This window comes from Pseudorasbora parva, chromosome 25, assembly GCF_024679245.1.
Source record: "Pseudorasbora parva isolate DD20220531a chromosome 25, ASM2467924v1, whole genome shotgun sequence".
NCBI lineage: Eukaryota > Metazoa > Chordata > Actinopteri > Cypriniformes > Gobionidae > Pseudorasbora > Pseudorasbora parva.
This window is the reverse complement of record NC_090196.1, coordinates 24,856,240-24,884,077: the sequence shown is the minus strand read 5'-3', so window position 1 is coordinate 24,884,077 and position 27,838 is coordinate 24,856,240. Positions and strand designations below refer to the sequence as shown.

At 36.5% G+C, this 27,838-nt stretch overlaps 1 protein-coding gene across 1 annotated transcript in view; it reads right to left on the bottom strand.

Moving 5' to 3' along the window:
* The window catches only part of lrp5 (low density lipoprotein receptor-related protein 5), a 71,483-nt gene that overhangs the window by 2,298 nt on the left and 41,347 nt on the right, over positions 1 to 27,838 (bottom strand). Inside the window, exons 9-23 of the mRNA XM_067437271.1 lie at positions 17,418 to 17,634; positions 16,086 to 16,375; positions 13,494 to 13,720; positions 11,938 to 12,122; positions 11,512 to 11,835; positions 9,411 to 9,607; positions 8,021 to 8,223; positions 6,181 to 6,371; positions 4,330 to 4,539; positions 2,852 to 2,977; positions 2,511 to 2,747; positions 1,623 to 1,733; positions 1,278 to 1,511; positions 1,033 to 1,175; positions 756 to 853 (exon numbers count right to left, since the gene is read on the bottom strand). Of these exons, the coding sequence (XP_067293372.1) occupies positions 756 to 853; positions 1,033 to 1,175; positions 1,278 to 1,511; positions 1,623 to 1,733; positions 2,511 to 2,747; positions 2,852 to 2,977; positions 4,330 to 4,539; positions 6,181 to 6,371; positions 8,021 to 8,223; positions 9,411 to 9,607; positions 11,512 to 11,835; positions 11,938 to 12,122; positions 13,494 to 13,720; positions 16,086 to 16,375; positions 17,418 to 17,634 (2,993 nt within the window). The remainder of the gene's footprint in view (positions 1 to 755; positions 854 to 1,032; positions 1,176 to 1,277; positions 1,512 to 1,622; positions 1,734 to 2,510; positions 2,748 to 2,851; positions 2,978 to 4,329; positions 4,540 to 6,180; positions 6,372 to 8,020; positions 8,224 to 9,410; positions 9,608 to 11,511; positions 11,836 to 11,937; positions 12,123 to 13,493; positions 13,721 to 16,085; positions 16,376 to 17,417; positions 17,635 to 27,838) is intronic.

Below are 27,838 nucleotides of genomic sequence, written 5' to 3'. Positions count from 1 at the left end.
TTTGATCGATCGATCGATCGATCTATCTATCTATCTATCTATCTATCTATCTATCTATCTATCTATCTATCTATCTATCTATCTATCTATCTATCTATCTATCTATCTATCTATCTATCTATCTATCTATCTATCTATCTATCTATCTATCTATCTATCTATCTATCTATCCATCCATCCATCCATCCATCCATCCATCCATCCATCCATCCATCCATCCATCCATCCATCCATCCACTTATCCATCTACTTATCCATCCATCCATCTACTTATCCATCCATCCATCCATCCATCCACTCATCCATCTACTCATCCATCCATCAATCTACCCACCCATCCATCCATCCAACTATCAATCCACCTACTCATCAATCAATCAATCAATGAATCATTCCATCCATCCATCCATCCATCCATCCATCCATCCATCCATCCATCCATCCATCCATCAACTTATCCATCCATCAACTTATCCATCCATCCATCTACTTATCCATCCATCCATCTACTTATCCATCCAGCCATCCATCCATCCATCCATCCATCCACTCATCCATCCATCAATCTACCCACCCATCCATCCATCCATCCATCCAACTATCAATCCACCTACTCATCAATCAATCAATCAATGAATCATTCCATCCATCCATCCATCCATCCATCCATCCATCCATCCATCCATCCATCCATCCATCCATCCATCCATCCATCTCAGTATCTCAGTATTCAATATATTCAGTATATCTCACACCTGTAAGACCTGGTTGTGGAAGGGCTGTTAGACGAATAGAAGACTTCTGCGTTATAAAGCGAGCGATCTGTTGCTGGTGACGGAGGAGGGTTGAGCATCTATACACAGAGCAGACAGAAAAAGAAAAATCAATTATATGGCATTAACCACAATAATCCAGACAATATTAATTTAAAATAGAAAACCCATTTATTCCTACATGGAATTAAATAAATAGACACTGGTCCTTTCTTATAAACAACAAACAAAGACAATAAACTGATGAATATAACAGTACCTGTGGGTAGAAAGCTCCTTTTGTGCTTGAAGAGCTACTGGATGAAGCTCCTGTCACATGGTTTCTGTCGTAGAGGGGCGCCCCACTGCTGCTGCTGCCCATGAGACTCACTGAGCTCATCATGGACTTCCCACAGGAAATACCTGTGACACAGCAAGACAAGGTATGACCCACAAGACTCATCACAGGCAGAGAAAATATTCACCTTAAGAGACTGCAGAAGCTATCAAACAGCAGATCTTTACCCGTAAAAGTACCATGCTGTGAATTAGTGGGTGCGATGAAGTTGAGGGGCACATGAGGGGTCCCGCTGATGTACTCGTGTGGGAAGCCTCCGTTGGGGCCCTTGTAATGGCGACACACGACTCTCTGACACACAAAACACATGCCTCCCATCACAAAGACAGAGAGGATGATGCCGATGACGGGGCCGATGGTGCTGGTGTGACGCGGAAGGTCGTTGGGGGGCGGGGGGAAATCTGTGAATTAGCCAAACAGGGATCATTTAGTTTTGGTTCATTACAGTTACCAAGTTATGGCATGCATGGTCAAACACCACATGCTTTTGTGGTATGATATGTTCAACGTACCACAGAGAAGCTCATCAGAGTTGTCTGTGCAGTCTGCGAAGGAGTCACACTGCTGTTTCTTCAGGATACACTGGTTGTTGCCACAACGGAACTGATTAGGCATGCATATGGCTGATGGGAGAAAAGTGAGAAGACGGATCAGAGACAGCATCCAATGGCACAAGATTTAAAAAAAAAAAAAAAGATTTGACATAAATCTATGAATGGAACATATCAGCATTAGCATTTCCTTAAAATGATTTTTTTCTTTAAAAAGACAATTTATTGCAACAAAAGTCTAAAACTCAGTTGTGTATCATTAACTTCACATTAGCATATTGTAGTCACGCCTGAAAAATCCTCTCCTCCTATTGACAGAAATGAGAAGGGGAGGGGGAGATGTGAGGGAGGATTTTTCTGCCGAGACTTTTTACTGCACCGAGTCGAAGTACTCTCAGAAGTGCTATACCGCCATACATTATAGTTCCCTTTTTTAACCCGCGTAGAAAAGTGCCACATTTTAGTTTGTGTCACCGTACTTGATCGTTCAACTATTGGTGTAACTGTATTTAAATAGGGAAAACGTGGAGGTGTTTGGTCGCTTCTAACTTGATCTCTGTTTGGTACCATAGTGAATGAACTGGGCTTTGTGGGCTAAGCTAAATGCTATCAGATCGTCACCGCGCATCAGAAAGATTAAGTGCACGCACTGAGACGAGAGAGGTATGTAGCAACTGGTCTTAGTTAAGGGAATAACAGTTTAATATGAAAAAAACGGTGGAGTATCCCTTTAAACGAATAACATATCGCTGCTCAAATCTCAAAAGCAATGTTTTTTGGTCAAATTGTGCACCTCAAAAATGTCATTCAGAGGTGGAAATTCTGGTATAGCAGCAGGTTCAAACGTACTGTCGCAATCCAGTTCATCAGAGCCATCCGCGCAGTCTGGCTCTCCGTTGCAGCGCAGCTGAGAGTCCACACATTGGCCTTTGTCGCACTGGAACTGGAGCTCGGAGCAGATGGGGCAGTTCATCTCATCGCTGTGGTCTGCGCACTCGGCGATGCCGTCACAGCGCCACGCCATGGGGATGCAGTCGATCTCACCAGTAGCACAAGTGAACTGTTCGCTAGAGCACGTGGGAGGTTCTGTTTTGGGTAAATATGTGATTAACGCAGATGCATCAAAACCGATTAGTGCATTCTTGGTCTCATGCCACACCACAGATATGAATGTATATATAAAAAGGTACCTCCACAGCTAAGCAGATTTTGAAGCAGCACCAGGTGCATAGGACATGAGCAGCGTGGCGTCCCGTCACCCTTAGCGATACAGATGTGGGAGCAGCCTCCGTTGTCACGGGAACAAGGGTGGGATGCTGTTAAGAAGATTAAAAGGACAGATTTTTGCCAACATATGATTTTTTCAGCTCAAACAAGGTGACATGCATTTGTAAATTTACAAATAAACAAATAAAACAAGCAGCTCTATGCCCTTTTTAAGCAAGATTATATTCTGTGGCCTTCACTTCCATATAATGACCGATCGTCAATAGCAACGCATTATAACACGGCGCACATCCATGTATCACTATGGACACAGTCGTTTCATTCAAATGCAACTTGCATCTCCGTTTTAACTGTATTTTAATGAAATCAGACTTTACTATTAATCCTACTGTAATATTGTTGTAATCATCTTATCTGGATGATTGTTTTGTACGTTGTACAAAATGGATTTCTAAACAGATTTAAAACTATCTCAGTTCAATATGTTCCTGTAATTATTTGTGTGTTAAAAATAAGTCAGTGTAATAAGTGTACAATGAATATACTTTATTATCCCTAAAATGTCACTCATAATGGTCTTGTCTGAACGCGTTTGTTCATTTTTGGCTCAAAGCCACTTTCTGTGAACTTTTCTTCGCGGAAGCTTCACGTTCATTTTGAAGTGAGAGAGATAAAATAATTCACCTCAAAACATTTTGTGTCCAATTATTTCTCAGACATAGTTTTGGTACTGAGGTTAAAGTTAATTTCCTTTGTGTTCGCGATACAACAGTGGGTGATGGTCACGAAGAAGACTCTGCAGATTTGAAGTGTTCCTCCTATTGCCGTGACTTTATTTTTTGCATCCTCGATTAAGGACTTTTGTAAAAAAACTAAATATGACACACCTCAGATTTGGTTCTTTTAGAAGTCTATAAATTAAATCTCCTGAGAAGTCCAATATCTGTTAACAATTAGAAGTTTAAAAAAAAAATCGCTGTCAAAAGTCATTGCCTTCCACCATTTGTTCTCGTACATAAATAGCGTTGCGTGCTGCGCCGAGTTTTCAAAAATCAAGATAATCAAACACGGTTTTAAGGATAATTCAATTTTAAACATTAATTAACAGTCAGTACATTTTATTGTTTTTTTGTGAAACCAGTAATCCTCCCATCCCGATTAGTAAGTAAATAATAGAATATGCAAAACTGTATTCTTTATTTTTTTATTTATTTGTATAGATCAATAAATTAATATAGTTAATGACTTGACATCATATAATATAATTTATGATGATGGACAGACTATATTATATTATATTATATCATTTATATTATATTATATTATATTATATTATATTATATTATATTATATTATATTATATTATATTATGCACAGAGCTCACAAGGTTTTGGAACAGAATGTGTTAATCTTAAAGAAATGAAAGAAACTGTGAATTTACCAAACTCCTCTGGTTCCATGTACTCCACCGCATGGATGCTGGTCAGGTACTGGAGTCGCCCCTGAATGCGGGTCCTCTTTTCTCCGGTCAGCTTGTCCACGCGCTCGATCATCTGCTGCTGTTTGTCGATCCAGTACAGGTGATCGCCCAGCACCGTCAGGCCAACCGGCTGAAGGATGTTGGAGTCCTGAAGAACGATCCGATTGGCCCCTGGGAAGCAAAGAAAGAGATCCGCAGAGTCATCATTCAGGTTTTTCATTCTGTCGTGCTATAAATCATATCTACGCAGCCTTTGTGTTGGTCAGTTGGCTGCAGAGGGATTCTGTTGTGTAAGGAGATTAACCGTGGCTTAAGGTGTGATCATCCATCTCATGTTAACATCAAACATTAGAGTTTAGCATCTGGGTAAGGGTTAGTCTTTGCTTACTGGCAGATCATTGGCCAGTAGGAGAAATCAGACAAGCCAGTGATTTTTAGTTATGAAGGCACTTAACCTCAGAAGAATGAATTAAGTTACTTTGTCAATGTATAGACCATGTTTAGACAACACAGACTATACTGTTTTGATTAGTTTAGACTAGAAGCTGTTGAAAATATACAGCATAAATATAGATTGAACCTGGCTTGCGCGCGCTGTCTGTATTTGTTTGGTTTCCATAGCTGTCATTGGACATGTTTAGTAGATCAAATCTGATTGGAGAGGTCAGAATGTGTCCTTGTTTCACACGGTGTTCCAGAATACTGCAGAATTGACTGCAATCAATTTTCCCGAGGACGATACAATACAAGACAGGAAACAAAACCATTCGGAGCATGAGACACAGTAATGGTTACGTGATGAGGAAAAAGACCTAATCTTTCTGGCAAAGCTCTGGCATCAAAATTGTACTTCAAAATAAATGACTAACATTAAGTTGTATGGGAACATTTTGCTTTAAATCATGTCTTAAATCAGTACGTTTTGGTACAATATTACAGCCAACACAATGTTTGGTCTTATAATTGTACAAAACTCACATTTCACTCAAATGCTGATAATTAAGGATGCACAATATATTGTTGGTTTAGTATTATTTATATACTACGTTTACTTTATATTTTGAATTGGCTTTTATTTTATATTTTAAGTTTACTTTTAGTAGTTTTGTTGTGTTGTTGCCATGTTTATTTGATCCTCCTTTTTATTATTTTAAATTATTTATCTCATCTATTTAGCTATTTTTAGTTCAGATGTAGTTTTATTAAATGTAATTATTTCAACTTAAACCTTTTTGATTTGAATTTACTTAAATTAATGATCCCCCTTATGATTATTGTTCTAGTATTAGTAACCAATAAAAATACTGATTGCTTCAATATTGGCTGATTTTAGTGATTTTTTGAATGTATTGTACCTGCTGATATTGGATATTTACATTAATAATGCACTCTCATTTTCTTTATTCTTCAATTTAAATAACCTTTGTAGTTGTCTAACGTCTAATTTATAATTAAAAGGAATATAATAATAATAAATTAAAAAACACTGTTAAATGTAATCTCAAAATTAATGTGTTTCATTTAGTATTATATTCTCATAAAATAGCGTAGATATTTAATATTGGGCATAACATAAAATAATGAATTACTTATCAGTAATGGCCAGATTTGTTACATCAGTGCTTACCTACTTACATATATAATACTTAATATAATTAAATTAATTCAGAAAAAATGCAAAACAGAAGAATTTTCACTTTTGGATCCCACTGTGTGTGTGTGTACATTATTATTTTATTAAATATATTAGATATCTGAATTCAGTTTCACATAAAACTAGCATTTGATATGCAAACAAAATATAGTATTTACCAGACAGATCACTGCTCTCAATCCGTTTCAGGTCTGCATCCACCCAGAACAGCTTGCCCAGCTTGTTGTCCAAAGCCAGTGCCACGGGGCGGATCAAACCGGTCGTGAACAGGGATTCACGCTCCGTCCCATCCAACGACGCACCTTCGATTTTAGCCGAACGATCCTGGACAGTAGTGAAATACATGTAGCTGTGGGAAAAAAGTGTTTGGAAGTTACACACCATTTTCCAAATAAAGAAACATGTTGTAAAGGCAAAGCGAGTTGAATTGAATTCTATAAACAACGTCTTTCAAACTGTTTCAACATCCAATAAAAGAGTTTGTAGTAATTTATGTTATTGCATGGCATAACCAACACATTATCTGTAGGTTTGGATAAACACTCATTTGCTGAACAGAAAGAACACCTTTGATGGGGGCCATGTTGCTTTGACTGTGTGGGAGAATTGTTGTATATCTTCACACATCACAAAAGGCCTTTAGTCTTAATGTTATGTCTAGACTAGTTTGTGATAACTCTCAAAGGTGTGTTTGCCCCTTTGCTTTCAGCTGCTGTCTGAGAAACACACAATTTGCATCTGTTAGCAATTTAGTTTATAAAACTAAAAATGGTTTATAAAAAAAATGAACAGCGATATCGATATCGGTGTGTCTGAGTGTCATTAAAAATGAGAAAATATCTTAGCTTAAAAACAGTTAGTTCTGGGAAATGTTTGAGTGGGGGGTGGGATATACAATATTTTTGATATATATCCAATGCAATGAAGGATGACAGAAGAAAGGAATAAACCCCAAAATCGGTTTGGCTAATGGATCTGAAGATGCCTTCTCTGAGTCAGAGCGCTATAGAGTGTTGTGTACTCACTCAACATCTGCCAAAGCCTGACTTCAGTTTGGGGAATGTAGCATATCACATATTAAATTTCCCACCTGCATGTTAAACAAAACCTTATGCTATCTTTGAAGATGTTTTGATCCTGAACCATCTGAAAAACTAGGTAAAACAACGCTTCATTAATTTAATGACATTTTGAGCTGTCATCTGATCTGGTTTTGACAGCATTTTGGCCTCAGATCCACCAACTAGCCATAGGTAAATAAATTGTCGACACTTTTGGAGAAGGTGAGCACAAGACCTTGACCACACCTAATGAAACGGGGTTACCATGTAAATTAAAAACGAAACCTATTTTATTTTTTAAACTAATAAAAATGACATAAAATCACGAAAACGTGAAGTAAATTGAACACAGACATCTCATAAACAAAAGAAGGTAATCTGGACAATTTAGGGATCACATGCGAGTGCTAAATATAGGAATAAATGCAAAAAAGTGAAAACACAAACAAACATTACATGATCTTTTTTTGTGCTATCATTTTTCTATCCTGCCACTATTATGGGAGAAGTGGCCCCTCCACCCCACCCAGACGAGGGTGAGACGTAAATAGAAAACCCACTGATGACGGTCACACAAACAATGGGACACACGATTACAGTGCATGCAGCCAACGCCTATGCATGGTCGACCCGCTAGCGATCGCCGCAGCACGGGGACCACAGAGGGCCATCTGTTCCACATATTTGGCTATTGGAGAGGCCTGGATGGAATCAAGAGTTTTCCGACAATACGAAAGCGATGGCTAAGTGCCCCGTCATTAGAGTATCCAGTTCTGTGCTGTAATTTCGGGTCCGCAGGCCACATATCAATAAACAACTGATAAGGTGTTATGTTTATGAAAACGAGCCAACCAAAGCTGAAGAACAAAAACCGGCCCTGAGGGTTTGGACTTGATGAGCACGCCCTATACTTTATTCTGCTAAGTAATAATCGTACCCTTTCTCAGCGTTCACCACGATGGCGCGTGGCTTGTCCACGACATCCTTCAAGACCTCTCCGATAACGTGCCCGTCCATGCGATGGATGTTGATGGTGTTGGTGCTCTCGCAGGTCCAGTAGACGGTGCGACTGTAGGGGTCCAGACTCAGGTCATGAGGCTGCTTCGGGTGAAGACTGGTTGGGGTCATTACCGTGGATGCCTGATAAATCAGATGACATCATTTAAAATTAGGACTGTCAACATATGCTATGCTGGTTAATCAAACTGCCTATCAATATGCTGAGAAAAGACCCAAAATGAAGATAATCCAAAAAGTGGAACAGATATTAAAATGGTTTTAAATAATAAGTTAAAAAAAATCATAATAATAGTATAATAACAACAACATTTAATATATATTTCTCATTTAAAACTGATCCAAAAAGTGGCGTTTTCAATAGTAAATATTTTTAGTGCCATACAATAATAATAGTTAATAATAATATAAAAATAATTAATAATTATCACATCCAGTTAAAAATGAATATATATTCAAAATGAATATATAATTATTATATAATAACAAATATACTATTAATATTCATTACAATATATCTACATGTTAACAAATAATAATAATAATAATAATAATAATAATAATAATAATAATAATAATAATAATAATAATAATAATAATAATACAATATTTCTCATTTAAAACTGATCCATAAAGTGGATATGAATGGTTTAAGGTTTTTGTTTTAAAAAAAATACTAAATATTATTAGTGCCATACAATAGTAATAGTTAATAATAATAATAAATAATATTATATTAATAACGTTTGTTAATATTACATCCAGTTAAAATGCATATATAATAATATTAAAAATGAATATATAATAATTATATAATATATAATAATAAAAATTATAGTATTAATATTCATTACAACATTTATTCTCCACATAATAAATTATAATAATAATAATATATTTCTCATTTAAAACTAATCCAAAAAAATTAGCAGTAAATGGTTTTACATAGTAAATATTTTCTTTTCTTATCATTATGATAAATGATCATCTATCAAATAATAATACTTGTTAATAATATGATTAATACTATTTATATTAATAATAATAAATCAACAATCACTTAAAAATATAAAAAAATCATATACAATTATATATATATATAAATATATTTCTCCATAAAAAAATTATCTTCCTTCTTGAATTATATTAATAATAATAATAATAATAATAATAATAATAATATTGTTTTAACTAATTGTTTTAAATGTAAAAACATATAAATTAAATAATAAATATTAGCTGCAGTCAGTCATTAGGTCATGTGAGTATTATAATCGAGTTACATCAACGCTCTTTGATTGAACCGTCACCTGAGTGCCATCATCGCGGGCCCTGCGGATGTTTTGCCGGCCATCCACCCAGTAGACCAGGCGTTCCAGTGGATCGAAGCTGATGGCGCGCAAGTTCTTCATAACGTGGATTGGTAGAATCATGTCTGGACTCTGTTCTCCCAGAACCATTCGACTGATTGAGCTCTTCTGGCTGAAGAGCAGGAAGCTAGAGGGCGCTGTTGAGTAAAACAACAGGGAGGTGAGAATAAGGAACGAAGACTGAGTTATAAGAGTACAGGTCAGCAATGGACAATTTAAAGCCAACTCCATTCCTCTGATCAGAAGGTGAAGGTCAACTAAATGCAATCATACTAACTAAACGCAATCAGCCTTTCCCTCCAGGCCAAGAAAGAATGAAGAAACAAGAGGGACTAAAATGTAGAAACACGCTAGCATTGCCAAGACCTCTGCACTCTTGGCCAAATGCTCTCACCGGGCTCCCTGGCATGCTTGTTTAATCCAAGTTCAGTCCTTTTTAAGCTTATAAGGAATTAAATGCATATGACTGAGTTTTGCATGGCTGGGAGCCATTGTTTTCTAATGCCGTTTCAATCTTCCAACTGCATCTTAAAACTCATGACTCACTTTAATGTCAGTGAAAACCCAATGAACTTTTGTGGCTGCTAAAATACAAAAACTTAAAACATTTTAATCAGGGTTCAACAATAAGGGCATAATTATTAAATAATATAGTAGTATATATAAACATTCTATAAATAACAATAATATGAAATAATAATAATTTGTAGTGGAATACACATAAACATTCTATAAATAATAACAGTACTTAAAGCTATATCACTACTATTATTTGCATACAAATTCATATAAAAAAATATAATAACTATTAATATCATTTTTATTTTTATACATATAAATATTCTATAAATATAGTTAATAATGATATAAATTATACAGCAAATAAAATGACTAATAAATTAATAGCAACCTATTTATATAACCTAGAAATCTAGACGCAACCTAGCAGCAGCAAATCTGCCGCGAGTGTCGTCTAGCAACTCTCAATACACTTCTGAGCTGTAAAAACCAAACTCTGGTCGGGCCAATCACATCATGTATAGAGTCGATGGGCGGGGCCATAATGACGACGGCCGAGTTGCGCTTCCATGCTTCTAGTAAACACAGAAACAGGCGAACGGCGGTCTTTCGAATTAGCTTTGACCACGACTCTGGAAGACTTGGAGTTAAGCTTTTCTCTGAGAAAAGAACGGCACTGAAGTCATTCTTAAAAAGGGAAGATGTGAAGCTCTGCTTCACCTTCGTTGCTCTGGTTGGTGTAGCGCTATCCTATCGCGTGCAGAGGGAGTTTGAAAGACAACCGTTAATCCCGCCCCTCGGATTGAGCCCTGTCTATGGTGCGTTTAAAGACCAAACATCTTGATACTTGCTACTATTTATATATAATAAGTTATATATTTAGTCATATTTTTAATATAAGGTATAAGTGCACATTAATAACTTTATTAAATGACTATTATTAAATAATGTAGTTGTATACATAAACATTCTATAAATAACAATATAAAATAATTATACATTTTTAGACATTCTATAATAATAATGATTAAAAAATATACTACTACTACTACTATTGCACACAAAAAAAGTAAAATAAAAATTATATATATATATATATATATATATATATATATATATATATATATATATATATATATATAGCTATTATTTTTATTTATAAAAATGTCTCATAGTTATCCCAGTTATTTTTAATGCATATAAACATTTTATAAATACTACTACTAATAATACATTAACCTGTAGTATAAATACTACTACTAATAATACATTACTCTGATTGAAAAGCACTGTTTAGATTTTTTTCAAATAATATTTATAATGAATAATAAATTATCCAATAAAATAATATTTACAATTCTTACTATTAATAATACACTTTGCAAAAGTGATGGGCAAGGCAAATAACATCTTAATTCCTGCCCAATTTGTTGAGTGCAAAAATAATTTGAAGCCAAAGAAAGAACAATGGTACAAATGTAGCGGGACTGAACACTTAAAAACCCTCTATGCCAAAACTCACAGCTGCAGTTGCGTCCGTTTGACTCCAGGGTGTAGTGGGATGCGCAGCGGCACTGGGCTCCAGAGGGCGATGCTAGGCAGAGGTGGGCACATTGGCCGTTGTTCTGCGAACACTCGTTGGCGCCATCTTGTCTAGAGGAGTGGAAAACCAGGATGTCCATGACATACTCCAGGTGCCCTTGAACCACCGTTCGGTTCAAGCCACTGCGCTTGTCCGCCCGCTCAATACTGCGCAGGTTCCAGTCGGTCCAGTAGATGTAGTCGCGGTACTGGGTCAGGCCAAAAGGGTGAGGAAGATCGTCGGCCACTATCTCCCTCTGCAAACCTGAGGACAATGGTTTTATAGTTTAATAAAGGAGGTAGGATGGTGTAATACCGTCAATGATTCAACTGGCATTTATGATTTTCAAAACCTATGTTTAGTCACCTTGCATGTTTGTAGACTCGATCATGCAGGTGTCCAGGTCTGTCCAGTAGAGCCGCTGGTCGATGTAGTCAATCGTAAGCCCGTTGGCTCGGCCCACCTTGTCTACCAAAGTCACGATGTTACTACCGTCCATGTGAGCGCGGGCTATCCTAGGTCGACCTCCCCATTCAGTCCAGTACATGTACCTGAAAACGCAATTACATTTACTAGACTGCATATCTACCAAAACTAGAATAAACTATATCAGACATCACACGGACACATTTCATTTATTGTGATCTGCTGTCCCTAGGCAGGTTGATATTAACAAGAAAACCCTACAATGACAGATTCTATAAATCCTAGACATATTAATTAAATAAAAATAAATAAAGTTATTTATTTATTAGTCATAAATATAATTATATTATAAATTACATAAACAAGTATATATTTAAAGTTATATACATTTGTACATATAATTCTTAATATATTTAAATAAATAAAAAACATTGAATAATATTAATAACAAATAGAATATTGAAAAAATAAGTATACATTAATTTATTCAAATACAATGAATAAATGTTTAATATGGCCACATCAAATAAAACTAAATATAAAATATAATTTTTTTATACATGTACTATTAATATATTAATATTTTTATTTGCTGTATAATTAATATAGTTATTAATTATATTTAACATTTAAGCATTAACATTTTTTAAAAATATGCTATTATTTAACTATTACGTTATTAATGTGATTTATACATATTTAAAAATATTACTTAATACTAAATATATAACAATATATTAAAAAGTAAACATATTTTATTAGCCATTTTATTTGTTATATAATTATACACTATATTTATTAATCATACATCAATTAATACACATTGATATGAATGTAATATTTTATTTAAAAAACTATAAATTAATAAAAATTAACAACAACAAATTAAAGGAATAGCAAGGCTAAACTGCCTACACTTAACAACACAAATGCTACTTTTCCCCCAATTGGGTAAGCAAGCAGTGAAAGGCACACCAGACCAATCCCTCAACCCACTCATCATTACACCACTGGGCTAAGAGTCAACTTAGTCAACACCTCTCAGTGTTAAGGTGAGAAGAGACAATGCAGAAGAATGTGTTGGCTAATAGAGGCAGTCATGCCTCAGAAGCCACAGGAATGCCTGCTGGGCGCTGGAGGACATGACTTCACTCCTCTCAGCCACATGCAGGGGCTGCGGCATGTTGGCACTTGTCTTCTGCAATACATACAACTTGATGGCCTGAGGAAGCGCTGTAATACCAATAAACGTGTCTGTGTTTGAGTATGTGAGCGTTAAATCAGATATTTACCTAGTGGTATTTATTGATTAGCATACTTCCAGAGGGCTAAAACATGTAGGAAGCCTATGGTTAACCAACACAGGCGGATGGGTGAACACTTAGCAGTGCAGTGAATGTGTAAGATGGCAGACACGGGATCGAAGTGCTATGCAATGAATGTAAAGGTCAAAACTGTCGCTAGAATAGGACAGATTTTAAAGCCAGTGATCCTACCCATTGGCAGGGTCCAGGGCAAGAGAGCGAGGGTTGTCCAGGTCTTTGCAGACCAGGACTTGTCGGTACTGTCCGTCCAGGCGCGCCACTTCGATTCGGTTGGTGCCGGTATCAGCCCAGTAGAGGTTTCGACCCATCCAGTCCACAGCCATTCCCTCAGGATAGTCCAGGCCAAACTCAATGACTGGTTCAACCAAACTGCCATTCATGAAGGCTCTGCTGATAGTCTGAGGAAGAAAAGTAATCAAGTGACTAAACCGTCAAGCGTTTTACATTTTTACTATTTAAATATTTCTCTTAAGGCAAGTGCCTTAAAACCATACAATATAAAGGTAACATTGTAACATTCAAAAAAACAATTGGTCCAACAGTTTTAGAGCATTTGAGATTGATTAAAGTGAATTAATGCTGCTTTGTAAAAGACACTTTAAAACACATTTTAAAAGGTTTTCTTGTCTTAAAAGCCTAAAAGATTCTCATTTTTATGAACCGTTATCGATTCTTAAATCCCAAGAATATCTTTGTGCTATGAAAACAAAGTCCAAATGATGTTCATTTTATTACGAGTTCTCTCATAACATTTTAAAGCCGCGATCGAAATACAGCACATCACACAAACGTGTGGGTACACTCAATGAAAACATATCGATGCATCGAATCTTCGACTATTCGGGGTCACCCCTATCATTCATTATCATTTTTAATGTTCTTCAATATTTAATGCATGCTTGAATAAATCCTTCAGGTTATGACCGCCACCCTTTAAATGTTTACCCACAAACTGAGGAAGAAACATTATTAAGTAGTTGTAAAGTTAGTATTATAACTTTATTATTATAAAAACCTCCTTGAGTGTAATTTTAGTGTTTGTATACAAATCAATGAATTATAACCTCCAATATTGTTGCAAATGACTTTAATTTATAGTTCACAGCATTAGTTGAGAATTATTTTTTCTTGAGACAATTTGTAAACTAAACTAATCGCAATGAATTGAATCATGAAATGCGTGTCAGTACCCATACCTTCTAAAAGTCCAGCTTAAGAATTTCCATGCTGGACCAAGATTGTTTTTGCTAGTTAACGCTGGTTAATCTGGTCGACTAGCATTGCCATATAGTTCACCAGCACAACAATGTTCAGGGCTCGACATTAACGCTTCTCCGCTTGTCCGGGACAAGTGGTTTTTTTGAAGGGACAAGTGAAAAAGAATTTTACTTGCCCGACAGACAAGAGCCTGAAAACAAAAAATAACTAGCAAATCACCAAAATGCACGAATGATTGTGCATTAATTTAGTGTAAGTGGCGATCGATATTGGTGGATAATTATATAAGATGAACTGACGATAAGGTCACGCTGTTGACGCTCGTGCAACCTCTCGAGGAGAAATTACAACTCTAGAGCGTTTAAGCTGTTTCCTGAATATCATCACGACTGAAAATGACAGTTTCATTTGACAGTTTTATAAACAATTAATTAACATTCACTTACATTTACATTCACTTAAAGTCACTTACATTTTAGATGCAATATTGAGTGCTTTTGTTCGATTTCAGCAGCGAAAATCGTTCACACACAGCAGAACCGTAACGCGTCTCACAGCAACAAGTGTGTTACTGACCGATTCAGTGTTTGAATGAATCGTTTGAATGAACGACTCAATGGCTGACTCATTAATACGGCCACCTGCTGCCACCTACTGGAGGTTTAGTGTGTTAATCTCAAAACATTATTTAATGCAGTTGTAATTTTTCAGTGTAAATTATTTAATTTTATTGTTAACATCCCTTATAGTGTCTTAATTTAATTTAAGGTATTGATCAAATTTAACAATATAAAATTAAACCTGAAGCATAGCCTATATTTAATAAGATAAGGTGGGAAATGCCCTTTATAAAAGGTAAAAATAACACAAATTTGAAATGATTCAATGAAAAAATAAAAATAACAAATTCACAAATATGCAGATTTAAATATGTCAAAGCTGATTGAACACTGGTGAGAATATTGCTTCAGAATAAATTATAGTTACAACACACACACGCGCACACGCGCACGCGTAGACGCAAATAAAATATATAAAAACTTTTTTCAGGACAAGCTAATTTTTTACTCGGACAAGGGAATGAACGATTTACTTGTCTGAAGGACAAGCACATGAACATGCTTAATGTCAAGCCCTGATGTTTCTGGGCTTGACATATCATTCTTACTGTTTTACAAGGAAAGATAATGCTCTTTCTTAAAATCATAAAACAAATATAATATTTGACAAAATTCAAAGACATGCTGTTTCAGATCTTTTGAGGTGAAACATCTTGGACTTCTTTCCTACTGACGTTTTATATCTGAGCCTGACAGCTGCTTTTGGTTAGAAGCTGATGGCATCGTTTTATCATCCTCCACTGCTGAGGTAAAAATTGACAGTTAAACTTTGTATAATCCTTGGTTTACCATTACTTTGATTTTAATGTTCAATCATACGCTTAAAAACGTCAGAATCACTCGCCGCCACAACGTTCTGTTTTAAAATGAGGCGAGACGCACTGAATTACCAAGTTAAAATCACGAACACAAAAGTAGTCCATACCTTGGTGCTGACGTCGGTCCAGTAGATCCTATTTTCTAAAACATCAAAGTCCAGTGCGGAGGCCTCCTTGACCCCGGTGAGCGGGATGGGCACGTCATTGCTGTTGGTGCCCAGAGAGATGCTGCGTATGTCAGCACGGTTGGTGAAGAGCAAGAACGCTTCTGGAACCACACAAGTCCTCAGATCACTCAGCAACTCCAAGCCCATGGGACAGGCGCAGCTTAGACCCTGAGGCCGATGGAAGCACAGGTGACTGCAGCCGCCGTTGTTGTCCGCACAGCCGTTAGTGCCTGAACACACACAGATGGAGATCTACGTATCAGCTTCATGGACATGCATTGATCTCAGTGATATACTTTGGCAGTTTGAAGCACTCCTAGCTAAGGCAGAAAGTGGTTTTCATTTTTGTTTTTATAAATTATTTATAAATTAAATAAATATTACACAAAATTGCCTTCAATAATAAACAATAATATTTATTACAATTAGTTTTAGAATTTATATTTATTAGTGTTATTTTAGTATTAATTATATTATATTATTCTTTTGAAATAGCTTTTCTTTTTATATTTTCAGTTTTCATTTCATTTTATTTTTAGTTTAAGGTTTAGTAACTTTGTTGTACTTTTGTCATTTTTTTTTCTATTTTTGATTGTACCTTTAATTTAGTTTTTATTTCAGATTTAGCTTTAGTCATTTTAGCATTTCAAATTAAGGCAATATTTCTATTATCCTTCTTTCCAATATTTTTATATTGTTTTTATCCAATATTTTTATTTTTTGAAATACCTACAAAAACCTTACCTATTCCAGATTTTATCAAATAACGAAATCATATTTAACAGTTTTAGTTAATGACAACATTGGTATTAATAAAATGAACATTATATATAGTTATAATTTAAATATTAAAATAATTGTATTATATTAATATTATATTATAATAATATTATATATAATATTTAAACAGAAACTTTAAAATAATAAACAATAAACAATAAAATGTTATATTTATTATATTTCATTTTACTTTACTATACAAAGTATAAAATGTATAAAGCAAAACTTGAAACAAAGGAAAGGAATACAGATTTTTTTTTTTTTATATTAACAAATATATTGAAATTACTATGTTATGAACGAGTTTTGCTTTATTAATTATGTATATATTTATAATAATTTATTTCATATTTTATTTTATTTTACTTTATTATACAAAGAATATAATTATTAGATAATACAAAAGTAAAAAAAACTTATTGATTTCACTGTCCTTTTTTCCCATGTACCTATTACAAAGACCATTAAACCATTAAAGTCAAGAGATCTTACCAGAGGTCTCTGTGACTTTTGTGGCTTTGAGACCCATGAGGTCAGGGAGTTGCTCGACGATGACCTCACGGGTGGCGTTGGCAATGTGAACTCTTTCGATGCTCCTCCGCTGCCAGTCAGTCCAGTAGATATACTCTCCCAACAACGTAAAACCAAAGATATGAGGTAATTTGTCCTCCAGAATAGTCATCCTATTAGTACCATCCACATTTATGACCTGTGAATAAAAAGGAATAATTTGGTTTAGTCACACGTTTCATTCACTTTCACAGAATGGAAAAGAGCACCGCAGTGGCTAAACATCTTACAGTAATAAGGATGAGTAGTTGACTGCATTTTTTATTTTTATGTGTACTATCTCTTTAAAAAAACTGACAAGTGTATGTGGCCACATCAAAAGATTTCAATTAACAGCACAAAACAGGAAACAAATGAACAAATCAGCCTGAATCGGTTTACGCTCGCCAAACAGCTGTACACCACATGCACCATTGGACAGATCTCCAAATACTCAGATATTTGAACTGCCATAATTGCAGTATCCTAATCCAAACCAGCTAGGATTTCCCAATTGTGGAAGAAAAAAAAAATCCCCAACCAAATATGTAACTGCCAAAAGAGTAGCTATTTTAAGTCATTACAGAGTACGCAAGCTTGAGCATGACTCTTTGAATCTCTACATTTAGTGTTTTTTTCACTAAAGAAAGGCAACACAATCGTTCCTATTCCAGTGAACGTGACAAAATAAGATTCCAGTCACAAGGGTTGCATTACAGGGAGGAAAATAACGCAAACTGATATAGGGAGTGGAGCCAGGACATGCCTGAATCTTTAGAGAGAGAGAGAGAGAGAGAGAGAGAGAGAGAGAGAGAGAGAGAGAGAGAGAGAGAGAGAGAGAGAGAGAGAGAGAGAGAGAGAGAGAGAGAGAGAGAGAGAGAGAGAGAGAGAGAGAGAGCGCGAGCAAGAGAAAGTGACAGATGGGAGGTTGAAACCAAGTGGGTTGCTGGGAATTGGGTTTGTTTCTGAAAAGGTTGCAATTACCGTTTCTGGAAACAGTCCTGACATTACTACTTCTCAAAATAGACGGCTTTCCATTTTTCACATTTAGTGAACGGGTGTCAGTTGCAGTAAATGCTGCCCACCTAATCAAATACATTCTGGAAAAAACTGGAAACTGAAACGAAAAAACCTCGAAAGCTACCAACTTTCTCCGGGCTTATTACGAAAGCCTGCAACTGATCTGAGTTCAAACACTTGCATCGTCTTTGTCCAATAACAAAACCACCGGTTCACCACTTCATTGAACTAATATTATGAGTTGATAGATTACATTCATTTTTATTAATACGTGCAACATACTCAATATGAAGTCATTACTGGGAAAGCATCCATCCTTTTTATGTTGCAAAAGTTGTTGGGAGTTTTTGACATCCTATACCTGTGCAATCAGACACTAAGAAATGCAGAAGGCTTTTATTATTTTTTTTTACTATTTTAAAACCGCCTGCAGCCAGATGTCTTTGTTTGCCGAATGAAACCCATGACAGTTTACTCTATCGTGTCTTCTCCCTGAATGATGAATGAGATTATAAACGCTCAAACGAGCAGGTCAAGATTGAGTGACGGGCGTATTAATGTAGCATATTGTTCCAGGGTAAAGTAGCTCTTCGAACAAAGACTTCCTGTGCGCCGTCTTTCCCAACGCAGAGCTCTTCCTATGAGGAACGGTGGAGGGGGGTTTGAGATTGGGGCGGTTGCCAGCGGCTGCCAGGGAGGAGTGTCCACCTGATTTATTTCTGTAATGCAGGCCTGCGGAGTGGCTGACTCTCCTCCATGAAGAAAGCATGAAGAGAGATGGAAAAGAAATAAGTGCACATTATTTTAAATTAGCACCTTCCTTTCTTAGTAATTTGGGCAATATGGTGGAATCTCGTGGGGGTTGGGAGAGAAGCTGGTACATTTGCCACCCCCGAGAAGGCAAAGACTATGTTGGAAGTCGCATAAAAACACACAATGAGTAGTATTTTTGCAGAAGGCATTATGCACACCCAATGCTTGACAGTGCAATTGTTTCACTCACTTTTTTGACTATGTGAGAAATGCAAAATGCATTTAGGCTTGCTCACTTGGGGACACTAAAATTATGATGAATTATGATATGACACTAAATTATTTAATTCTATAAACTATAATACTGATCTGCAAACATTGTCGCTATATCATAAATTAAAATAAGCTGATAACATCACTGTATTCTCCAGAACGACTGTACAGCCAAATAAAATTTTGTTGCAATATTGTCTCGTTTGACACTGTGATCTGTGAAGCTGCTTTAAAACAATTGTCATTGTAAAAGCGCTATATATATATATGTATGTATATATATATATATATACATATATATACACATATACACATATACACACACACACACACACACACACACACACACACACACACACACACACACACACACACACACACACACACACACACACACACACACACACACAAACAAACAGATTGAGAGTTGATTGATTGAGGGACTCCATGGGTCCTTAAAAAGTCTTTATGAAATTTAAGTATATAAAAAGTCTTAAAGGCACAATATGTAAGATTTTTTGATTAAAATATCCAAAAGCCACAAGAACAATTTAACAATGTTATGTTTGTCGACTTGTGTACTTAGTTTATCCCAAATGTTTCCAAGAATGTTTAAATCCATGGAAATAAGCCTTTTTTTTACGAGGACACATCATATCCACATTACCCTTGGTTTTCTGTTTTGTATAAACCATGGAAACACCAAGAATGCTTTAATATATTAAGCTTTTTATTATACAGGTGAGCAACTGTTTGGATACATTTATCAAAAGAAAACTAATCAATGTTATATAACTCAACACAGTTAGTCTTAGTGTTTAAATCTAGTTTTCATGATTTACCGCGAGTACCATGTTTTACCATTCCTAATATTGAGCTGGTTTACTGCAGTATGCAATTAGTGACTCATAGTAGCATTATAACATAACTTTCAGCACACTCAAATAAAATAAAATTTATTTTATCGAATATAATAAAACAACACTGCGTTACTCACAGACGCATGACCGGAAGCAGCAGATGTGGTCGCCTGCTGCATAATAAAATCTTTGTGAATCCAGGCATCATCAAGCTACGCCTTTGTTTTGAATAAGCAACATCTAGTGGCGAAAAATTACATAGAGTCTTTACATTTCTTAAATGGTATAACAAACATCTTAAAGGGGTGATGAACTAAGAAACAAACTTTCCCTTGCGCTTCTGATATATAAAAGGTTATGGTAATATAAGAAGATATCAGAGCTGAAAACTTCCTTGTTAGTCATAGAAAAGCTTTTATAGACACCAGGTCCAGAAAATGATCATGTGCCGCATCTTGATGTCATCCTGTGACAAAACACCGCCTCTACAGAATAATAAGCAGGTCGAATTCAGTAGCCATTAGGGGTTGCACCGACTAAGCGACTTTAATGTTCAGCCATGGCGCTTTAAGATGGACGTTGAGTAGTCGCTGACCTATAGAGGGCGCAACTGGATAAGGAATTTCCTAATGCAGACTCTGTTAAAAATGACAAATAAATGCATACTTTGAGAGCTCTCCACAAGACATGTTTGATTATACCACCTGGATGCTCAAAATTGATCGGGAGAATGCACGCTTATTGTACATGCAAGTTAATCATCGAGCTAAACTAATGCGCGCTGCATTACAACGCACACACATAGCCGATTGCGCTGAGAACGCGTGCGCCTCACACTAAACCCTTCCATACACTCTAAAAAATGCTGGGTTAAAAACAACCCAAGTTGGGTTGAAAATGCACCAACCCAACAATTGGGTTGTTTTAACCCAATGGTTGAGTTGTTCTTACCCAGCAATTGGGTTGTCTTAAGCAACATTTAACCCAACCACTGGGTTAAAACAACTCAACCATTGGGCTAAAACAACCCAATTGTTGGGTTGGTGCATTTTCAACCCAACTTGGGTTGTTTTTAACCCAGCATTTTTTAGAGTGTAGTGCAGAAATGTATTGTCAACAATGTTCTGTGATTTATCCACAAAAAAAAAACTTAGAAAAGTTTTAGCATCTATTTCTTGATAACTAAAACTTATAGCTTCACTATTAGTAGAGAGACGCTGGCAGGTAATATGAATTCACATGCAAATACTTACTTATGCATTCATATACATGTACTCTTTAATGTGCTACTTTGTTTGTATCTTATTCAGAATACAGAAATCTGTAAGAAATATAATGACCAAAAGACAAAATAACTGATACAAAAGATGTTATGTAGGACCAATAACCTTATGGGCAGTGCTATATCATATGCTATAGCTGTCTTGTGCACAAGAAGACCCGTGTTCGCGTCTCAGCTCAAGGTTCAGCCTTATTTATTTATTAATGACGTCATCAGTGACTAGTCGACGTCGACTTGACTTTCACCACATAAATGTCGACTTAAAAAAATTGGAAGTCGAACCCCTAGAAGCCATGGCCACCGACTCATGTAGCTTTTTGGATCGGGCTAGCCAACAGCAATAAACATGCCGAAGCAGCTTTTCCTGGTAGTGGAAGAACACAGTAGCAGCATAAGCTTCCTTCGGATCCTAATTTTGGGAATGTGTGATACTTATTTTATTTTTAATGACGTTCCAGCTCACATGGGGAAGACGTGTGTTTGCATCATTTAACTGTAGAATCGTTTGTAAATATGTCTCAGGTTGAGCTGGATTTGCAGACATAGTGGCCCTCATTTATCAAAAGTGCGTACACCAAATTTCCAGCGTACACCTTGCGTACACCCAAACCCACGGTGACTTTGAGATTTATCAATATGGACGTTGGCGTACGGCACGCTCAAATCCTACGCCAGCTCAGGAGGTGGTGTACGCACGTTTGAGTTAGTGCGAAAATGCGCAGAAAAACAATTCCTAACACAAAACGCACTGACAAGATATGCTATATGACCCACTCTTAAAAACCACAACAACAACATTCAGTGTTTATTTTTGTGCAACATGAACGTCAATGTTTAATTTGTGTGACTTTACCAAAGAGTTTGATTTGTAGGCATATGTATTCCTACAGTCGCGAGCCTGTGCGCTTTACCGGCCCGCCTGGCCCAGCAGCTGCGCACGGACTGGGACTAAAATAATTCAGACTGACAAAATAATAAAAATGACCTTCTTCTTTTAAATAATAATAAAATCAATAAAAACGACATTCTTCTTCTAAATAACAAGCGTCATTAATAATAATAATAAAAATAATAATAATAATAATAATAATAATAATAATAATAATAATAATAATAATAATAATAATAATAAGAAGAAGAAGAAGAATCTTACAAATTGTCATGTAATTATTAATGTGAATGAATACTCCACATCACATCATCATCACTGTCGTACACACCAATACGAAATCAAATCCTAATTGTTTCAAAACGTGCTGTAAAATAATGCATTGGGATGGTAATTTCTTATCCAAACAGCTTTAAACTGCTGGGGTGCGCTTCTCAACCCCCACACTATTAACAGCTCGTAATGTTATAACGTATTTCAAACTACTCATATTATTACTCATATGAGCTCGTATTTCAGCTCGTAATTACTCGTAATTTGGGTCCATATTTTGTTTTTGTGGGTGCCTTTATTCCCACTCTTTATACTCTTAAATAAAACAATTTCGTTTTTTTTTTCCACTTCCCTGGTGATCTCGATGGGTGCGTCTCAATCATCTCAATAGTTCAGTAGTCAGAGCACTGATCAGGGAGTCAGCCCATTGACTTAGTCAGCCCCATGTCCTAATCAGTGCCCTGACTAGTGGACTAGTGAGATGATAGAGCGCGCCCGATCTCCACGTCGGAGAAGTTTCGCTTCTTTGCCGTCTTCCGTGTGTCCATGGCGTAAAATGAGGGCGTGCGGGAGGCGGAGACTTGAATATATAGGGGTGTGTTATTCTAATGACGATCGTTTTCAGCCGCGGGATTTATCAAGGGCAAGTATTGCGTACACCTGAATTGCAGAGGTGCGCACAGTTTCATAAATCAGGCGGTGAGAGGAGTGTAAGCATAATCTTACGCCAACATATACGCCTGTTTCTACGCAAGATTGATAAATGAGGGCCATTGAGATTAAAACAATTCTGTGCCTACTATATTGGATCCGACAGGAATGGTGCAACACACTTATGTGAGTAAAAGTCTTTTTTATATGCAATAGTAGTCCCAGGGCTATGTATTTTCCAGACAGGCTACCAAAACGTAAGCCTGTCGGCAGGCCAGTGCGGCGTGTGCAGTTCGCGCTTATATCCACTGATCGGGCAGGCCAAGTAATACAAAAATAATATTTCAATCAATCGCGGGTGGATGAGAAATAAATTATTGTGTTTGTTTGATAAAGACGTTTTCGACCCCTGTTATCGAGAGACTCGTTCCGGTAGCCGTTTTAAAAACAATCTCTACCTCGTGTGATCTGAACTGACAGGGGAGCTGAAGCTCATTAAATATGCAAATCTTCTCCAATCCTAGCCGTGGGCGTTTACTTCCAAGTCTTCAGTGCTGCACGCCCATTAAAACCCAGCGTTCAGCAGAGTCTTAAAACCAGTGTAGAAAATTGCCTATTACTTATTAGTTATGATGTTTTTGAATGTAAAAATCACACAAACGTCATTAGTTGACCTCCAACAACAGTATAAAATAAATGTCAAAAGCCAGTTCATGACACCTTTAATGAACACATTGCCGATGGTTGTGGGTGCATATTTTATCTTCAACATCTTTTTGAATGAGCAGCCGGAAATAGTAAATTATAGACAAGAGAGTGTAATGCTTTTATGTAAAAAAATTATTGTTCCATGTTGCATACACATATTACTTTTTTAATACATTATGGTAGATATTGTTAAGAATATACTATGTTAGTACTAGACTCTGAACACAGCCTCTGTCTCTGACAGAAAAGGATGGATTGAGGCGTTTTAATACTTAAAGTTAAACTTATTGTGAAAGCCTCCTCTTTCCTCACAGTTTGAGACAGCAGAGGCGCTGACACTCTGGAGGAATGCTAACAGACACAGACAGTGGGCTGAAACCACAATGGTGCATTTTTCTTATACTCCTCCTAACACATAGACGTCTCGAGGGTTTAAACCGGGCGCCTTCCTGCGGGATGCAGACTTTTCTCAACCCTGGAGAAAGGTTAGAGGCCTACAGCAGTGCATGAAGGAGAGAAGCAGGATGTGAAGGGCCAGGCCCAGGAGTTGCATCTGATACCATAACTATAACACAGTACCACCACAATACTTTTTTCCCCAAAGGAGGTGATATGAACATGCGTTTCAAGCTGCCTCCTGTCTTCTGAAAAGGCCACGACAGGGTTTTCAACGGAGGAGGGGCCCCAGACTACAAAAGTATTTGGTTTTTCCCACCTCCTTCACAAAGCCGTCGACACATGACGTGACAAAATGGTGTTTCTATGGCACCAACGGAGACACAAAACACACCCATGGACTTTCATGGAGGCCTTGTGTGGTATGATACTCACTACCATTTAGTTTGAGGTCAGTAAAACAGAAATATTAAGCAGCACAACTCTTTAAAATAGTAAGAAATGTTTCTTGAGTGGCAAATCAGCATATTAGAATAATTTCTGAAGGATCATGTGACTGAAGACTGGAGTAATGATGCTGAAAATGTTCACAATATTACAGTTTTTACTGTATTTTACATTAAATGTATGCAGCCCTTGTGAGACTTCTTTCAAACACCCCAAACATTTTAACAAATCAAAATTGGCACAGGATAACCTTACACAGTTTATATGGTCTTAAACACATAACGTATTCTTTTCTCAAGCTTGAGTACAACAAAAAACGAGGTTTGGTCCAGTTTTCCCATGGCCGCCTTGGAGTGAGGTAGGAATTTTTTCCACTTGTGTAATCAGGAGTTTTATTGGATGGCATACCTTGCCGACATCTGTTTCCCCTTTGCTGCGCAGCATTGGACATTGTTCCTCTTGCACTGACCCCTCCTGTCCACTCCACCACTGCATCCCAGCAGCATTCCTCAAATCCCGCTCTATGAAATCAAACTTGCTCGCTCGTTTCAGCGGGAGTTGAGTGAAAGGGAAAGGGTGGAGTGCTACAAAACTAATTTGCTGACTTCTCGCAAAACCATATATGTTCGCTCAAGAGATCAAGTTTGCAGTTGATCAATCTGGAACCCCAGAGAAGTTCCTGGAGTATTAAAGGGGGGGATGGGAGAGTGAAATGAGGGGAAACCTTCGGGGGGAAGGTGAGGCCTATAGAAACGCATGGCTGCCAGTGCACACAGAGGCGGTGTGTGTTTAAGGAGCGGCCAGCTGCCGAACCCCCTTTAGACCCCAGCAAACCCAGGAAGGTCTCTGAGGTCACCCAAACACACAAAAGCAAATGCTGAGGGGACTGAAGGCTTTAGATACAATGATAAAAACTAGTGGTACACAGAACACTTACAGAGAAGATAAATGTGCTTGTATGCCTGTATTTTTTTATTTTTTACCCATTTATTTCAAATAAATGCTGCACTGGTAATATGCATACATGTTAAATAATTAATAAACCTAAAAGATGTATTACAATAAAGTTAAAAAAATAAAATAATTAAAAAAAAATCAGTTTTGCACACTGCTCCATTCATGGCCTGGCTAATAAATTGTACCAAAAAAACTTGCACTTTGATGGTCCTCCTGTCAGCGGGAGTCTTTCTTTTTGCTTACAAAAATGCTATTCAATTTTCAGAGACAATTAGACATGGCCATCGAAACTGAAAGAAGGGTGTGTCTTTTTTTCCTCTTTGACGGCCTTTTTTCCACTTCACCGAGAATTATGCACTGAGAATAGAGAGTGCGAAACCCTAATTTTGATGAAGGAAAACATAAAACGTACACAACAAAGCTCCCAAAAATCTCATCAATAACGACAAAAAGTCAAGATGCTGGGTTTGTTTCTTCAAAGCCAGATTGTAAAAAGTGTTCTGACACCAGGGTGCCAAGCCAATTCAATATGAAGGCAAGCGAGGTGACAGCATGGCCTCTGAAAACAGAGAGCTATTGAAAAAGAGAGAGGGACACAGCAGACAGAATTAAATTAAGGCTGAGCTCATCATAAAACACTTCTATAATACAGAGATGTTAAACTCATAAAGGTTGTTTAATGTACCATGATTGCTTTGAAACTTTCAAGGTGTTGATGTCTGAAAAAAAAGCTTTTTAACATTTACAAAATATAGACTGACAGAACAATAGATAGAACAAACGATCGATCAGTAGATAGATAGATAGATAGACAGACAGACAGACAGATATTAGATAGATAGATAGATAGATAGATAGATAGATAGATAGATAGATAGATAGATAGATAGATAGATAGATAGATAGATAGATAGATAGATAGATAGATAGATAGATAGATGTTAGATAGAGAGGTTAGATAGATGTTAGATAGATAGATAGATAGATAGATAGATAGATAGATAGATAGATAGATAGATAGATAGATAGATAGATAGATAGATAGATAGATAGATAGAGAGGTTAGATAGATGTTAGATAGAACGAATAGAGAGGTTAGATAGATGTTAGATAGATAGATAGAGAGGTTAGATAGATGTTAGATAGAACGAATAGAGAGGTTAGATAGATAGAGGTTAGATAGAGAGGTTAGATAGAGAGGTTAGATAGAGAGGTTAGATAGAGAGGTTAGATAGAGAGGTTAGATAGCTTGATAGATAGCTAGATAGATAGATAGCTAGATAGCTAGATAGATAGCTAGATAGATAGATAGATAGATAGATAGATAGATAGATAGATAGATAGATAGATAGATAGATAGATAGATAGATAGATCGAGGTTAGATAGATAGAGGTTAGATAGATAGAGGTTAGATAGATAGAGGTTAGACAGACAGACAGACAGACAGACAGACAGACAGACAGACAGAGGTTAGATAGATAGAGGTTAGACAGACAGACAGACAGACAGACAGACAGACAGACAGACAGAGGTTAGATAGATAGAGGTTAGATAGATAGAGGTTAGACAGACAGACAGACAGACAGACAGACAGACAGACAGACAGACAGACAGACAGACAGACAGATAGATAGATAGATAGATAGATAGATAGATAGATCGAGGTTAGATAGATAGAGGTTAGATAGATAGAGGTTAGATAGATAGAGGTTAGACAGACAGACAGACAGACAGACAGACAGACAGATAGATAGATAGAGGTTAGATAGATAGAGGTTAGACAGACAGACAGACAGACAGACAGACAGACAGATAGAGGTTAGATAGATAGAGGTTAGATAGATAGAGGTTAGA